Genomic DNA, 18,912 nt, shown 5'->3' with positions numbered 1-18,912 from the left:
ATGTCTCCTGCATTTGGTGACTTGAAGTGTGGGTGTTAGCTGCATCAGCTGTAGCAACAAGCAGCCAGAGGCTACCCAGAAAAAACAGATTTCTGTGGCTGGGAGCTACTGAGTGAATTAAAATGCATTCACATAATTACTGTAGCCTAAAATATGTTATTAGTTTCAATTTCCTGATTTTATTTTATTTCCACGGCTTTGGCAGTCAAGCATTAATTGCCTCACAGAACAATGAAGTTATTTTTGTTGATTTGGTAAAGAAATTTGACTTTGATCAATCTTTTCTGCAGAGACAGTCAATTTATTTGAAATGAAGTGTTTCATTCTGCACTATTGGCTAGTTTCAACTGTTTCCCGAATTTCAAGTACATGTTTTCATCTTCCGGCATGTATGGCATTATGCCATAATAAAAAAACCAACCTTGAAATAATACTATACTGGAATTCCAAGAAAATTTGCATCCATAAAATCACATTGAAAAGTTAATTTCAACTAGGGGCCTACTTCTTTGTGAATCTGGACTTACAATTGTGTACTTCAAGAGAAACTATGCATTTTAGTATGGTTTACGAAATTATGATGTTCATGGAGTATACTCTGGTGTCCTGTCTCATTTGTGATGTGATGTAAGATCTCACAATTAATATTTTATTAATAGTGAAAGTTTACATTTTACAATGTAAGATCTCTTAATATTATATATGAACAAACATAGTGGCTTCCTGCATCATCATAGCTGCTTGCGCGCAATAAAACCTGTTTCCTGGTACTCTCTGAGAACTGCTGAAGTGAAGTAAATTCTAACAGGTCGCAGAGAACATAGTGAATGGTGGTTCGAAAAGAATTGCATTCAAAGTAAATTTCATTTTACACAAGATGAATCTTGTTACATGTGAGAATGTGCTTTGAATTTCTTAAATCACAGTTTGTTTGACTATAATTTAAAGCTTAACACTTTGAGGTCCAGCCACTTAGAACAGTTTGGAGACCAGAAGACCAGGTATTTATGTCAGTAATTATCTTAAAAAGATCAGTATTATATTTGAAAGCTTAGTTGTTCTTGTAGCTATACTATGTTCTCATATATTAATTTAAATCGTCAACTTTTCTTATTTATGTGTTCCCGCTACTTAACAGTGATGTTACTGTTGGCTGACTACATAACATGTCCTGTGCTCTAAATATCTGCTATCATTGCCTGGTGAGATCACGTGACGTGAGCTATGATTGGCTTAAAAAAGTGGGTCGCTATCTCTGTTTCACCAAATTCATATTCTTGAGGAAAAAGATCTTGTTTCACAAAGTGCCTAGCATCCAGTGCACATTGGTCTATCGATTATTCGTATGATTTTGAAACGCATCCCCGCTGATTTTTGAACAAATTCAAAGTTGATTTCAGAACGAATCATAAATTGATTTTTGAATGTGTGCATAGTGTACATGATATCTCTGCCAGGGGAATCCCCATCACACCTAGAAATAAACTTTCCTGTAGAAAAAAGGGGAAGTTGCTATACGAGCTGAGCGGAATAAAGCCGAACTGCTGAATGCCGGTCGCTGTTTATGTGGTTGACTGGGTTTGTGAATGATCAGCATTGTTATAATTACTAGTTAAATCCATAGATTCAGACTACCAGAGTAGGAATAAACAACTAACAGGAATAACAGGTAAGAAAGATTATGTTTTATCTTCTCAGTGTATCCAAGAAAATATAATTTTGACACAAAACTTTTGGCCAGACTACTATGCCAGTAAGAGCCAGTTGTACAGTCCCCGGCTAGCAGCCATTAAAGTTCTATTCTGGGAGTAGCATGGAAAACGCCTTGTACGAACACGTAATAATGCCAAACCAGAGAATAAACACGAGATAACTGCACTGGTGACTGTGGCAGGGTTAGTGAAGTTAACCGGAGAATAAGGTTGCACACTGGCAGGAAGAGTTACAGAATTAGTGGCAACTAGATTGTTTGTTAGATGGAGGAAGGAGAATAAATGGGGACATCACACAAATTATGGAAGAATTTGAAGATTTCAAATTTATATGAAAATTTCATACTACTACTTTTTATCTCATTCTTCAGGAGGAGGAGCATATAAATGAAATGTGAAGCTATTTCCTAACATAAAACTTTTTGCTTGTATTAGGCTTAATAGGCATTTGATATTGGTACTTCATGAATTATATTCTGTCTTTTTATAAAAATGACCATTTGTGTCAAAACAGTCTCATTTATTTGATGTGTTACAATTGCTGCAATATTAGGCAGACCTATTTCGTTTTATCTAGCAGACAGTGACAAAATACATGTAATTACATCAAGAAACCACACCAGGCTTGGGTACTGTTTGTATTAACAGCATTTTCAGTATTAGACGACGACATTTTGTTTTTTCGTGCAGCAAAACGTTTGATGAACTTCGATGAGGTTGTAGGTTCTTTCCCAGAAAGGAAAGCATGCCATGTAAAGCTACAGGAAGATTAGAGAGATAAAAATGCTAGTAATTAAGGATTGAAGAAATGTGTACTGTCTTGCTTGTATCTTGTCTCTACTAGTTTTATGTATCCAATATTTAATTTTATGTCACACAGAACAGCAAGTCACTAGCTAATAGGCAATAAGTAGTGAAAATTTTCTGAAGAGTTGCTGTTCTCTCAGTTACAAATAATCCCATCCAGTATTAATTGCGAGAATTTTTTTAAGAGAGGCAGGATATCAAACCGGCTGACTGGGAGCAGGAGAGGCACCACAGGACATTACAATTTCCACTGTCTGTAATGTAGATTGATTGCACCCATAGCAAAATATTACACGTTTGAATTCCACTGAGTGAAATACAGTGATGTGAGATAGAAAAAATGCAGTGTGAAGAGGTGTGGCACTGCCCTTTGGCACCATTAAGACCAAATAATCTGTCTTACATTTCGTCAAACACAAATGTTTTATGTGTCTGGCTCTTCAGAATAATGTGCACTAGAAAATGAACATATTTTTGAAAAGTCTTTTTTGTGTCCTGCCTCAAATGCTCAAGTATTGCCCCAGTTCAGAAATATCGTAGATCCGGGGCAGAGCAGTCTGAGTCGTAGTGGGGAGGTGGATAGCATCCGTGTGACCCATGTTAATGTTTAATGATTTTGCCCTTTCCTCTTTATTTGTTGCTCTCACATCAAATGAAAACAAAACGAATTTCTGTGACCAGGAGCTATCAAGTGAATTAAAATACAGTCAAACAATTACGGAAGGCTGAAATATGTTATTAGTTTCAGATTTTATTTTATTTCCACCTTTCTGACTGTCAAGCATTAATCGCCTTGCAGAACAATGGAGTTATTTTTGTCGGTTTGCTAAAGAAATTTGGCTGTTATTAATCTTTTCCGCTGAGGCAGTCAATTTATTTGAAACAAGGTGTTTAATTCTGCACTATTGGTTAGTTTCAACTGTTTGCTGCATTTCAAATGCATGTTTTCATCTTCTGGAGTGTATGGCATTATGCCATGATAAAGAACCAAACATGACATATTACAGTACTGGTACTCCAAGAAAATTTACATCCAAATCTGGACATACGAATGTGCATTTTAAGCCAAAATATGCATTTTAGTATGGTTCACGAAATACCGATGCTCTCAGTGTAGCCTCTAATGTCTTGTTTCTTTTATGACATAATTAAGGTCTTTTAAGTGTTTTACATGTACAAAAATACAGGCTTCTTGTGTCGTCATAGCTGTGCAAGCATGGTGACCCCTGTTTTTTGGCGGTCTCTGGCAACTGCTGAAAGGAACCTATTTCTAATAAAATATTGCAAATGGTTGTTTAAAAAGCGTTACTTTCAAAGTAAATTTCCTTTTACGTAAGATGAACTATGTGTGAGCATGTATGATGAATTTCTAAAATCACAGAGCTTTTGACTCTCATTTAAAAACCAACTCTCTGAGGATGACCATTTAGAATAATTTTGAGCCCAGAAGATCAGACATTTATGTCGTCGTTAAAAATTTTATTGCCATATTTGTGTGATGTATCTTAGTGCAACACACACAAAAAAGATCAACATTAAATGTGGAAGCTTAGATTCTCTTGCAGCTTATTAATCTTTGAGACCAATATTATATGTGAAAGCTTTTCTTTTCTTTTAGCAACACTATGTATATTAACTTAAACCATTAACTTTTCTTATTTGTGTGTTTGCGCTATTGGCTGACTACATCATGTGTCCTATGCTCTGAATATCCGCATTATTGTCTGGCAAGATCACATTACATGAGCTATAACTGGCTTACAAAAGCGCATAGCAATCTCAGTTTCAAGTAACAAGTGGTGTTGGGTGGAATTCGAATTTATACTTTCGTAATACAAAAATATGCAGTGTAGGTGTTGCTGCACATCAGATATCTCTCCAAAATGTATTTTTTTCCCTGTGTTTAATTTTCTGAAGTGTCGGGAAATTCTACGCCGATGTATAAAACCATAACTATTCAAAGGATTGATAAGTTTTACAGTTCTGAGGAGTGTATTTTCACCCAAGAGAAAGTGTATTTTTAATGAGGAAATCGAGGAATAATCCGGGACCTTTTTTTTCTTTGCTTGCGTATGCACCCTGTGAAACATGAATTTTTTCATTTCTGACTGAGAAGCCTAATACCAGTTTTCATAACTCTAGCTTTAAATGTATTTTAGTAGTTCTTTAATAATGATTAAAAAAAACTTTCACCAGTTGTTTCACTCTCATTGGAGTTAAATTTCTAAAAATGCTGAAATACATTTTTTTTTTTAAATTTGTGACTGAGAAACCAAATACCACTTGTCATAGGTGTAGCTTCAATATTGTCTTAATAGTGACATATTTTCAGAAAGACCTTTCATCCCCTGTTATACCCCCTTAAGGGTGAAATTTCAAAAAACACCTACAAATAAGATCAACACCCTTGCAACTTTAAAGTTTCTATCCTTAGTGGTTTGGGCTGGCTAATGATGGGTCACTGAGTCAGTCAGTTGGGACATTGCCTTTCATCTGTAGAGATTAATATGAGAGCTTTCCAGTTTCTGGTTTGATTAGTGTGGTGTAGGTAACTACTATTTTCCATTGTTAAGTCATGTTATGAAGCCTGTAAACTTTAATGTAAGATTATGTTCCTTTCAGGGAAATTACCCACAGAAAGAAATAACGTTCCTGCAAAATTTGCATCATTCACGCTTCTGAAACATACCACATTGTATCAAGAGACAGAGGAGCCTGAAGTATTGGGTTACCAGTTACTGCTGTCTGCCCAGGGAGCCTATCTGTTCAATCAGAAATCTGTGATTGCATTGTCAGGTAATATTACCTCTTAATACTTCATTTACAAGACAAGAAATTTGTAAATTTTAAAGACAAATATCTTTATCAAAATAAGTTTTGAATTTATCTAATTAATTATATCAAATGGTGTTTAATTGCTTGTATTTGCAAGTTCTTTTCACTTTTGAGGTCTGGGAACAAGAATTTGTTTTTTGAAATACCGTGTGGCTGATGATTATTATTATTATTATTATTATTTCTTTCTTGTCTCAGACGTTATGTCTGATTAAAAATGGAAGGTGACGCGGACCTTGATCAAGCGTGACTTCCTTTTAACTGTACGGTATATGTTACATTGCATTTAGGAATTTTCGGGTAATTGAACAAGTGTCAATAATTAAAGATTTCTGTAGTTGTATATATAAGTTTGGATGTAGCTGTATTGCATTGATGTACTGGTGGATATTGTGTGGTATGACTCCTGTAGTTGATAGTATAATTGGTATAATGTCAACTTTATCCTGATGCCACATGTCCTTGACTTCCTCAGCCAGTTGGATGTATTTTTCAATTTTTTCTCCTGTTTTCTTTTGTATATTTGTTGTATTGGGTATGGATATTTCGATTAGTTGTGTTAATTTCTTCTTTTTATTGGTGAGTATGATGTCAGGTTTGCTATGTGGTGTTGTTTTATCTGTTATAATGGTTCTGTTCCAGTATAATTTGTATTCATCGTTCTCCAGTACATTTTGTGGTGCATACTTGTATGTGGGAACATGTTGTTTTATAAGTTTATGTTGTAAGGCAAGCTGTTGATGTATTATTTTTGCTACATTGTCATGTCTTCTGGGGTATTCTGTATTTGCTAGTATTGTACATCCACTTGTGATGTGATCTACTGTTTCTATTTGTTGTTTGCAAAGTCTGCATTTATCTGTTGTGGTATTGGGATCTTTAATAATATGCTTGCTGTAATATCTGGTGTTTATTGTTTGATCCTGTATTGCAATCATGAATCCTTCCGTCTCACTGTATATATTGCCTTTTCTTAGCCATGTGTTGGATGCGTCTTGATCGATGTGTGGCTGTGTTAGATGATACGGGTGCTTGCCATGTAGTGTTTTCTTTTTCCAATTTACTTTCTTCGTATCTGTTGATGTTATGTGATCTAAAGGGTTGTAGAAGTGGTTATGAAATTGCAGTGGTGTAGCCGATGTATTTATATGAGTGATTGCTTTGTGTATTTTGCTAGTTTCTGCTCGTTCTATAAAGAATTTTCTTAAGTTGTCTACCTGTCCATAATGTAGGTTTTTTATGTCGATAAATCCCCTTCCTCCTTCCTTTCTGCTTAATGTGAATCTTTCAGTTGCTGAATGTATGTGATGTATTCTATATTTGTGGCATTGTGATCGTGTAAGTGTATTGAGTGCTTCTAGGTCTGTGTTACTCCATTTCACTACTCCAAATGAATAGGTCAATATTGGTATAGCATAAGTATTTATAGCTTTTGTCTTGTTTCTTGCTGTCAATTCTGTTTTCAGTATTTTTGTTAGTCTTTGTCTATATTTTTCTTTTAGTTCTTCTTTAATATTTGTATTATCTATTCCTATTTTTTGTCTGTATCCTAGATATTTATAGGCATCTGTTTTTTCCATCGCTTCTATGCAGTCACTGTGGTTATCCAATATGTAATCTTCTTGTTTAGTGTGTTTTCCCTTGACTATGCTATTTTTCTAACATTTGTCTGTTCAAAAAGCCATATTTATATCATTGCTGAATACTTCTGTTATCTTTAGTAATTGGTTGAGTTGTCGATTTGTCGCTGCCAGTAGTTTTAGATCATCCATGTATAGCAGATGTGTGATTTTGTGTGGGTATGTTCCAGTAATATTGTATCCATAATTTGTATTATTTAGCATGTTGGATAGTGGGTTCAGAGCAAGGCAGAACCAGAAAGGACTTAATGAGTCTCCTTGGTATATTCCACGCTTAATTTGTATTGGCTGTGATGTGATATTATTTGAATTTGTTTGGATATTAAGTGTGGTTTTCCAATTTTTTATTACTATGTTTAGGAACTGTATCAATTTAGGATCTACTTTGTATATTTCCAATAGTTGTAGTAACCATGAGTGGGGTACACTATCAAAAGCTTCTTGGTAATCAATGTGTGCGTAGTGTAGCGACCTTTGTTTGGTTTTATCTTGATATGTCACCTCTGCATCTATTATCAGTTGCTCTTTACATCCTCGTGCTCCCTTGCAACAGCCTTTTTGTTCTTCATTTATAATTTTGTTCTGTGTTGTATGTGTCATTAATTTCTGTGTAATGACTGAAGTTAATATTTTGTATATTGTTGGTAGGCATGTTATGGGGCGATATTTAGCTGGGTTTGCTGTGTCTGCTTGATCTTTAGGTTTCAGATAAGTTATTCCATGTGTAAGTGTATCAGGGAATGTGTATGGGTCTGCAATGTAACTGTTAAATAATTTAGTTAGATGTGAATGTGTTGAGGTGAATTTCTTTAGCCAGAAATTTGCTATTTTATCTTTTCCAGGGGCTTTCCAATTGTGAGTAGAATTAATTGCTTGGGTGATTTCATGTTGCAAAATTATCACTTCAGGCATTTGTGGTATCATCTTCTATGTATCTGTTTCTGCTTGTATCCACCGTGCATGCCTGTTATGTTGTGCTGGGTTTGACCATATGTTGCTCCAGAAGTGTTCCATGTCTGTTATGTTTGGTGGATTGTCTATTTTAGTGTGTGTGTTATCTATTGTGGGGTAAAATTTCTTTTGGTTTGTGTTGAGTGTTTGGTTTTGTTTCCTTCTATTTTCATTATTATTATTATTATTATTATTATTATTATTATTATTATTATTATTATTATTTCAGCTGCAAACTATGGGGACGAACCAGACATTGTAGAATTTATGAGTCCTGGAGACCGTTTACTTGGTGGTGCAATATGTGGAAATGTTCCAATATTTTTTTCAAAGATTCATGGGCTGGTGGCCCTTTCATCTGTAGACATGGCTCCTAATGATTTTTTAAACAGGTAGGCTATGTATGGATAATATAAAATGCATATTGTAAATAAGAAATAAGTCTTCCAAAATAAATAATTCAGGTGTAAAGCACTCACTGAATAGTGGAACCATTGAGTCGTTGACAGGTGCACAAAAAAAGGATAAGAAGTGTTAAGCTTCCAAACAAAATGCTTTGACAAGCTAGGGAGAGTGCACACCCTACCCCCCCCCCCCCCTCTCTCTCTCACACACACACACACACACACACACACACACACACACACACTCTACACACACACACTCTACACACACACACACAAGCCTGTGACAGGTGTGTTGGGAGGGGGGGGGGGGGTGTTGGGGAGGGGGTTTGCCCCACTAGCTCGTCAGATGGCTGCTTTTGAAAACTAGCAATTTTCCTTAATTTTTGTGCGGCTATCAATGCAACTAAACGTAATATAGCCCACACACAACCAAACTAATTAAGATTAAATTCCAATTCAAGTGTGATACCATTGGTGACAAGAGAGAAATAAGGTCATTTACTGAATCTCATTCACAGCACACTTTTTCCGTATTTAGAGTGTAAGAGGGAAAACTTCAGAGATGGAGGAACAACTAAAATATATTCCCCATATTCAGTCATTACACTCCTTGATTCTCTTGTTCATACTGAAAGTAGATACTTGTTCCACTAGTATACACCTTGTCTTCACCATCCACTTAATTTAAAATTGATGGATTTATTTGCTTTTTTTGTTTCTTTCATCTTCTGAAGTATATGCCAAACCTTCCCTTCCCTTCCCGTCTCTGTTAATGTCCCCTCAACTTCATCACCATCTACCTACTTAATTCATTCTGTACCATTTTCGACTACCATCTTTTTTACCTTTTCATTCTTCTTTAGTCAGGCCAGTTTTCTGCAGTAGTGTATGAACTGCTTGTATTCTGGAATTAGAATATCTGCTGTTGCAGGCTAATTCTTTCAGACTACCTGTGGATACAGAGATGATTACTCTGACTCATTACATGAAACTTTTCTGCTTTCTCTTCCAAGATGTAAAACAAAATTTCTCTCCATCTTCATCCTTTCAGCTTCCCCTGTAACCGAAAGTGTCATTGGAAAGGCGCACTTTCGTTAATCTGAATCCAGTTACTTTCTTCCATAGTTTTGAGTTGTTTCCCCTCTTCTACCTCAAATTCTATTAATCTGGTTTTTTACTTCCATAGTTTTGGTTATGGTTTTCCCAAAAAATCATCTGACTTGCATGTGTCAAAGTGTTTGTATAAAGGTGTGTGTAGTGGGTGTTGCTTTTCTTATTGTAAATGTACAAAGATATTCACAAACAGATTTGTCAAATCATTATTTGTACACTATTTATTGTAGCTTGTTAAATTTTTCCTCCAGATTTTCTTTAAGCTGCATTGTATTGCTCTATATATTGAACAGTAAATAACAATTCAGATACTCATTGTAAACATGTTATTAGTCGTCCCTGTCTCGTTAAGCTGTAATCATAAAAGATCCGTTCTTCTATTGTATGTGCGACATGTATTCTAAAAACCTTAACAATTGTAGAATAACTATTGTAGTAATTGACAATAACACGTAATATGTGGGAGATAAGATGCTGCCAAAATTATTGCATGTTTAGAAGAAATGACACTTTGCTTTTGTTTTGTATTCCAATTGTAGCAGTGTCAGTGTGGCTGACTTCCCAACTGTAACAGATGCCACTGTATCTCAGGCAACTGATGGGCTTGTAGCAGTGTCCATGACAGATTTTGAATTGGAGGAACTTTCAATCAGCAAAGACAGTGTTGCCAGAATGCGTGCTGCTTTTATATATCACATTAAAAATAAAAATAAGGTATGTATTAGCAAAAAGAGAGAGAGAGAGAGAGAAGAAGAAGAAGAAGAAGAAGAAGAAGAAAAATCTCTCTCTCTCTCTCTCTCTCTCTCTCTCTCTCTCTCACACACACACACACACACACACACACACACACACATTTTTCTTTCTGTCTTGTAGCATGTACCATGTGGAAATAGACTGTCTTGGAAAGGGTTTTGTATACTTTATTTTATTAAGGATAATGTTAATTTGAATTGTGAACCTTACTAGAATGATCTATCAAACAAGAACACTGATTTTCAGATCACTTATAGACATGTGCTATCAAAGCTGATAGGGTCAGTTCAGTGCGATTTTTCAGTTTTAGAGGTCGTTGAAGTTACATGACAGAAAGAAGTGTACATTCTGCCTCTGCTATACTAGACTACATGCACAGCTGTGAAAATGAAAACTAACTCAGTTACTGTACTCACTGTCCTTTTTGTTAAATAAACTAGACTAAGTTATTTAGAAATTTGTTTTTTTAATATGAAATATAGTTCAATTTTGTTAAATTATAATTTATATTTTAATGGGAAGTGCAGTGTGTGTGATAAATTTTAGTGTGCCATGACTAGAAATTACACAGGAAGAAATCTAGTAATCTGCCATTCAACAAATGCTCTACGCTATGTTATAGATATTGTTAGGGTTTATGTTGACACTTTGAGGTACTCTAGGAAACCCACCTTATTTTCTTAGAACTGGAATGCAATTATCTTAGCTAGGGTAGAGGAGCATTACCATGTTGGTAAAGAAAACATCTGATTTCATACAATGAAAACAATCAATTTTGACAAAATAATGTAATTGTATGGATAAAAAAAAAATCTATTCACCAAGCGGTGGCAGAACACACACAAAAAGAAGGTTGTAATTGGGCAAGAATGCAGGTCAGGGGCGACTTCATGGCAAGTCTCCCTTGACTTGTGGTTCTGGATGACTTTCCTATAATCTACGCCTTTCCCTAGACCTCTCCATTCCTTTTCCTTCACCCCCTCTTCCTTCCCCTTCAAGCCTTCTGCCTGAAGAAGGAGCCACTGGCTCTGAAAGCTTGTCCAACCACAACCTTCTTTTATGTGTGTATTCTGCCTACAATGAATCCAACCCAATCATTTTACTATGTTAAATATATGGTTCAGATTATTGTTATTCTGAGTGATTACAACATTGAAATAGTCCAGAATTTAGCAATAATTATTCCCTATGCATCAGCAATAATGAAGCCCAATTCCACTCTGTTTATAACAAAACTAAATAGAAAACCTTGCAACTGAACAATAGTGTCATCTGAGGTACAATACATGTACATCCCTGAATCGATAAACTGATGGTGAAGAACTCTCTATAGTAGAGAACTGTAGGCAGCAGTTTTTGGTGTATGTTCAGCCTGATATAACAGCAGTAATGATTTTATCCAAGTTAATAAGGAATTATTAACAGAAACAAATACAGTAGGCAACACAGTTACAGTGAATTTATTTGTGGTGGTTTATTGCTGATGAGCACATTGTTTGGACTGGCATAATTGCGAAGTGACTAGATGTCCAAATTATACATTTTCCACTTTAATCAAGTTTCACTCTATTTCTTCTTCTATAGAACCAGGTGGAACGATGATTTTCTGCTTCAAAAAGTTCGGCTTCATGTAGTATAGTATGAAACTTACTTACTGTAGCCCAATACGTATGGTGAACTAAAACAATATGAAATTTGTACTTTCACCAAGTGCATTAGAAAACAACTTTAATTAGACATAAATCATTGGTGTGCCATATCATGAAGGGTTACTTAACAAATATAAACATAAGCACATTAAACTGCACGTTATAATATTTTTCACCTTTGCAGCTGCATGGAATAATACTTAATTGTGAGCTAATAGAATAATAAGTTTCATGTGGAGTGTTTACCTACATCAAAATGATCCTCATAGAAATACACACACATAGTGACGATTGTTTCATTTGGATCTCCGAGTGCGTTGCAGCCACATTTTATGCATCTTCTCGTTCTTTGGAACTCTCGAAAACAATTTTTCAGGAGTTTTTGTGGATGTATGTGTACAGTGTGATACTAGACACCATTTGTAACTCATATTCCAAAATGTGAATTCCAAAACAAGATATCACTTTGAACGAGCTTTATGACAGTAGGAGCAGCAAGCTAGCCAGTGGTGTCATGGGCATGGAGTGTTTTAGTGGGCTTAGGAAATTATTTGAATTTAATTTGCTTTTAAAAACATAAATGCTGAAATTCATGAGAAAAAAGTATGATGTCGGTGTAAAATGACAGTTAATCATTTAAGATGATTTTCAGGAGATAGTCAAATGCACTGTTGTAAGATCATGTTGTGATTATGAAGCTAATTCTGTGTCTAAATCATAGTTATATAGCTGATCATTTTACACGGAAAGATCTATCAAAGGCATAAGCCATTACTATCCTGTTTCCACACTGCTGATGCTATTATGTGCTGCATTCATTGCTGCTATTATTGTGTACATTTGAACACACTGAGATTACTCAAGGCTATACTGCTGAATCAGCTTGTTGAGTGTGGATTAATGAGATGTGCAGTGTTTCAGTCAGTGAGCACTTCATTGTTCTTCTGCTGTTCTTGGTTTTCTTCTTGTAGTCTTGGAATGAGGCTTAGAATTACTATTACTAGTCTTAAATGCCAGACTGCCTCACACCTGTCACCAAATAAAATCACACAACTGTTATGTACATCATTAGATATACATGGTGGAAATGCATAGTCTCCCATTTGTAAAATTAAGGTACACACACACAAATGCACACTATCATGACACTTAGTGTCGCTATAGCCGCCTTACTGTCTCCAGGCACACACCACTAGACCACTGGGCCCAACCTTTCAAAGTAGTTTGAGGTGTTACATAATAACATACCCAAATCATTTGATGATGTCTTCTTAAGAAGTTGAAGCCGGAAACAAATCTACTTGTGTGACTTGAAGCTCAAATAATAATAAAAATTTAACTCTCTTCCTTAGACAATATGCCTAATCTGTCTATAACTTAGTTCTCATTGCTTCCCACTGAATATTAACACTAGAACAGTGGAAAATATGGTAGCCCTAGAACTGCAGGAAGTGGTCACTTTACCTCTATTGAGATTTGCTTTACAGTTCCACTGAATGGTTAAAGTAATTTTTTAAATTCATTTGTATGTTACGTACACATTTCAGTTGAAGCTTTACATTGAAATTCTGCAAAATTGTGTGTGTAAACCGAGAACTGTGACCTATTTCTAAAGTTGCTAACATTTCTTCATTTATTTCACTTGTTTGTTTGTAAAACTTGAAATCACAGTACAAGTACAGTTCTCACAGATGTTGTTAGTCATATTTCTTTCGCAAATTCTAATTTAACGCTTCTTTCAGTTTTTGATTTGTGCAGTACTAAAACTGCTTTTCCATTAGGTTGCCTTTTTGTGTTCTGTCCTGCTCTTTGTTGTTTCCCGTTTGTAAGTTCATTTACCAGCTGATGAATGAATGCAGTCTTCCTCCAGGAAATTTTTGATCATTTGATTGCAAATGACCCTAGTGTTTATTACTGCCATGTCTAAGGAGTTGTAGAACAGCAGATTGCTGCTCGCCATATAGAGGACGCATTAAGTTGCAGACAGGCACAACAAAAAGACTGCTATACATTTGAAGTTTCGTCCACAAGCCTTTTCACTGGAGTTGAAGTCTCAGCAGCCAGAGACGGTGGTCATGTGTGTGAGAGTTGTACTTATATGAACATTTGTGTGTGTTTTATACTTCAGAAGAAGACTTTGATCAAAATCTCAGATATATAGCAGTCATTTTATTGTGCCTGTCTGCAATCCAGCATCTCCTCATTATATTGAGTTGCAATTCATCCTTTCCATAATGTTGTTGTTATTCCATTGTGGATTTTCCACCATTTGATAGTCTAGAAGATATACTAGGCCACCACCTGTAAGCAACGTTAGTTGAATATTTTATGAATCACTAGATTGACGTCCACCCCTTCCTTTTGTTGCATTGTAGAATTTAAGTTTCTGACTGCTTTCCTTCTTTGCTCTTATTACTTCAGGATCTAGTACGCTGAGAATATTGACATTCTTAATCTTCTTCCCTCGGTACAGTGTGTGTGTGCACTCTGGCTTATCAGTCTTTTTTCCAGATGATGGATGGAATTCGTTCAGATTTGTTCTCATTCACGCAGTAGGGGATTGATCAGTGAATTTGGTTCATTGTTGTCACTAATGACATTTTCTTCTGTTGAAGTTTCTTAGGAAGCTGAGGTGTTGTGAAGAAGTTGTTTGTTGTCATGTTCCGTCACTAGTTTACAGATGGCTCCATGAGATGGACAATGTACAGATCCAAAGGCTGGTCGCCAGGTCGCTATTCCTGCCTACCAAGGTATGGAAAGATTTTGCAAATGTACTTGGATACTATCTCTGCAGCTGTCGTAAACTGAATCTACATTTGCAACTTTTATGTGGCATAAATGGAGTAAACCTATACTTCGCTTTGCTTGAAATAACTGCTCATCACTTGTAATCATCTCACCACAGTGGTAACAGCAGAGCCAGTTTTGCACAATTTTGTTCCATATTTCAGAGGTAAAATTGAACTTGTTAGCAGGGACGTGTTGAGCTTGGTTTGGCTTCTCATTGAAGCAGAAGAATGGGACAAGTTCATGGAATCTGTCTTGTTTCAGACGCCCCAGTAATATGATCAAATGTACAACATACCAATCATTGCCTCCAATTCCTCTAACAACATGGTCCATATGCTCCCCCCCCCCCCCCCCCCCCCCGAACATTTGATTCAGTGTGTTTTTTTTATTATAAACAGACTTTGGAAGGCACCAGTGACAGTCATCCACTCGGTGTCTTGCGTGCCACCTGTCATTGAAATGCCATGTGCCAAGTGCCTCTCACGCAGTGGTTTCCTCAGTTGTGGAATGAGGTCGGAGTCACATGAACTGAGATCTGATGAGTAGGGTGGATGGGGGTGGATCCATCTTGTAGCATGGCCAATCTCACACTGAATATTTCAGGTGCTGGTACAGAGCCATCCTTGCCTGTGGTTGCAACCTATCAGTTGATTTTGGTAATGTTTACCAAGGGCTTTCAAATGTATTTACTGAAATTACGGCAATGCCACATGTTTGTGTAATATACCATACTTTGCCATGACTTACAGAATGATGATAATGCTGTTATGTGTGTAGGCACATGTTGGACAGTGTGTTAAAACTAAATTTAGTTTTTGTTTTAAAACATAGAACTGCTGTGATGAAACACACAGTAATTGTGAGTGTTAATGGCATGCAATTTTCACTCATGTCTAAATTTATTTCAGTCCCAAAGTGAAGAAATTATTGAAGACCTTTTCCCTGAACACACAGAAACTATCAATGAAATTGACAATGTTATTGATACCGTCATTGTGAAAGTCAGTGAAGACCTAATAAATGATATTCCAGCTGCTGATCCTCGCTGGAGTGAAGTGAGATCATCAGGTAAGAGTAGGTTATCTGTAATAAACATGTGTGCAAGTGATGGATTTTACATTGAATGAATTGGAGTAGTGCTTAGCGCTGTTGAAATACTAAAAAGTGCTCTAATCTTAACAGAACTCATCATATGATTTCATTTAATAACATTGCCCTATTTCACTTAATCCTCTGTGGACAGAATTATTAAGCAATACAAACAAAGAATTATATGTGCTGTATTTGTGCATCATAAAGGTCACAGTAAACATATTTTGATGAGAAATGCCGGCCGGAGTGGCCGAGCGGTTCTAGGCGCTACAGTCTGGAGGCGCGCGACCGCTACGGTCGCAGGTTCGAATCCTGCCTCGGGCATGGATGTGTGTGATGTCCTTAGGTTAGGTAGGTTTAAGTAGTTCTAAGTTCTAGGGGACTGATGACCACAGCAGTTAAGTCCCATAGTGCTCAGAGCCATTTTTTTGATGAGAAATACAATTGATGTTTATTTTGTGGCGGTGTTCGTAGCGACAAACAATTCGCTGTAGAAACGGCTTACGAAGTCACCGCCACACTTTTAATAGCGGGTCGACCGGTCCGCTGGAACAGTGAACAGAAAGATGAAAACCCAAACACTCTGATTAAATAAAAGTCGGTACTTATCTTTATTGATGAAGATACAGAAACACAATACTGAACTCCGTGTCTACAGAGATCTGTCTAGTTCGAGTCGGAGCGGCTAGGTCAGCGTCGGCTGACGACAAACAACAACTCTGCTGTGATAAACACACAACTGACTAGCAAGTACACAATTCGGTGGCGAGTATACAACTGAGCGGCGAATACAGAACTGTCTTAGCGCTCGCGACTCCAGCACTTAAGAACCCAGACGCCAGCGGTGGCGCACGCAGACTTGCGGCGATTTGCTGTCTCGCTGGTGCTGCTTATGCGGACGGCGTCCGGACTTTGATGCTGCCAACCTTTTGGCAGCGGGCTCGGGTGGCATTACTGGCTAGGATATAACAGTTTATATAATTTATTTTGTAGTGTTACATTTGGAATTTAAGGGTACAGATGAAATAAAAATTGCCATGTGAAATTACTCGTGAGAAATTTTTGCAAGAAGACTGCTATGCCTGCCAATGGTGGATCAGAAATGAATTTGCGCTACAGTTTCCAAACAGTTTTAAGTGTTTTCATAAAAACAAAAGTGGTTGTCTACATAGGTATATGGATGAAACATAGATTTGCCATTGCATACCAGAAGCAAGATAAGTCAATGCCGTGGACAGAAGCAAGGTCTTTAGCACCAAAGAAGACAGATTACACGAATAGGAGGAAAGGTCTGTTGGCTCCCACCTACATAGCAAGAAGTGATCATCATGATAAAATCAGAGAAATCAGAGCTCGCACAGAGAGATTTACGTGCTCATTTTTCCCGTGCACTGTTAGAGTGTGGAACCATAGAGAAATAGCTTAAAGGTGGTTCAATGAACCATCTGCCATGCATTTAACTGTGAATTGCAGAGTAATCATGTACATGTAGGTGTAGATATAGGTATCAGTGGTTTGGAATAGAAAATGTGTTCTGTTAATTGACCTCTGGATGCAGAAATTCAAAGAAAAGAGATTTGGTTCACAGAAGAAGAGAAAAAAATCATCTTTCATACTGACAATGCATCTGCCCACAACAGTCTTGGCAACCAAATAATTTAGGGAGCTTTTCTATGTACCAAAACATAGTCTCCCTTGTTAGTCATTGCTGAGAAGTGAGTAGCAGCACTTACAGAGGAACATGATAGAGATGGAATAATGCCACTGCTAAACTACTGAATGAAGTACATTAATATTAAAGAAGATTATGTAAAAAGTTTTTGAAAAAATAAGTTATCATTTTCACTATCAGGCTTCAGACCACCCTAACACAATACATCTGTATAAAACTCATTGACATACATTGTATACCTTTGTAATCTTACTACTAATCACATTTTTTCTGACTGTTTTTAATAAGACAGTGCTAAAAAGCAATAGTTTGTGTATGATACACTTTATTAGTAGTGCTTATATGACTCTGATTGTCTCTGACTAGTATAGATGTCTCCAGTTGGCACTGCCTGCTGCTTCATCAAATGTCAGATTATATCATCTTCCGTAAAGTTGAATTTAGCTCAGGAAAGAGTGAATAATTCTGCTACAAAAATCTTGGATCACTTACTCATTGATATGTGGCAGAGGATAGAATTCCAAAGAAAATGATGAAAGGTGTGATCCATTCAGCTAGGTGAAAAGGGAGACCTAGAAGAAGAAGAAGAAGAAGGTGGATTGACGATGTAGGAAAGGATCTCACCAGTATGGGAGTCTGGGGGTGTGGAAAAGAGCAGCAAATAAGCGAGAAGTGTGGAGGCAGATCGTTGAAGCAGCCAAGGCTCACCAAGGGCTGTAGCGCTACTGAAGAAGACGAAGAAGAAGGACTCATTGATATTAAATGTACTTCAATAACTTTTCTTGTATGTTGACCACTTTTTTTATTTCCAAAAACACCTTACGCATTTCAACTTTCCGTCATTATCAAAGGCTACAAAAATTATTAGATTTCATCCAAATGACCGCTTCATCTCACAGCATTTTCATGCATTTGCATATTAAATGTCTGACAGGTAGCAAAGTTAAATTGAAACTGAACAGAAAAAAATTCCTTTGGAATCACTTTCCATAAAAGACTTATAATTTACAAAGTTGGAAGCTATTTAGTTCAAAAGTGTTATGAACCTGTTTGTGTTATTAAAATAATATTGTTTTCTGCTTTGTGAACTAACCTGTAAATGGGTAGCATGCAGATACATTTAAATACCAGTGAAGTTAATATGTAAACTGACCCAGTACACACCATTACAATACAGTGCTCAAAGTGACCCTTGGAACTTGTAATTAACTAAATCAACTTTATGCATTGGAGGTGATAAGTCATCAGACCTTTCTTGCCAGTAATGAAGTCATATGATGGGGCTGCTGAGAGAACTGGAGATTTCACAGGAGAAAGCTACCTTAAGGCAGTACAAAGATGGTTTGGATAGCCAGTGGATGGCAAAAGTCCTGCTGGCAGATTTCTTCTGTGCCCTAGCAGAGGACTCATAAAATATGTTGAGTGATATATGTATGATTTTTAACTTGTGCAATGATCACAATTTTTTGAGCATTTGGAGAGAGCTTTGTT

At 36.5% G+C, this 18,912-nt stretch overlaps 1 protein-coding gene across 2 annotated transcripts in view; it reads left to right on the top strand.

Moving 5' to 3' along the window:
• The window catches only part of LOC124783785 (nuclear pore complex protein Nup133), a 125,491-nt gene that overhangs the window by 23,086 nt on the left and 83,493 nt on the right, over positions 1 to 18,912 (top strand). For both annotated transcript variants that reach the window (XM_047254049.1, XM_047254048.1), the window contains exons 7-10: positions 5,142 to 5,315; positions 8,175 to 8,337; positions 10,005 to 10,179; positions 15,566 to 15,725. In XM_047254049.1, coding sequence (XP_047110005.1) covers positions 5,142 to 5,315; positions 8,175 to 8,337; positions 10,005 to 10,179; positions 15,566 to 15,725 — 672 coding nt within the window. The remainder of the gene's footprint in view (positions 1 to 5,141; positions 5,316 to 8,174; positions 8,338 to 10,004; positions 10,180 to 15,565; positions 15,726 to 18,912) is intronic.

This window comes from Schistocerca piceifrons, chromosome 1 (assembly GCF_021461385.2).
Source record: "Schistocerca piceifrons isolate TAMUIC-IGC-003096 chromosome 1, iqSchPice1.1, whole genome shotgun sequence".
Taxonomy (NCBI): domain Eukaryota; kingdom Metazoa; phylum Arthropoda; class Insecta; order Orthoptera; family Acrididae; genus Schistocerca; species Schistocerca piceifrons.
This window is presented reverse-complemented; position numbering and strand designations above follow the sequence as displayed.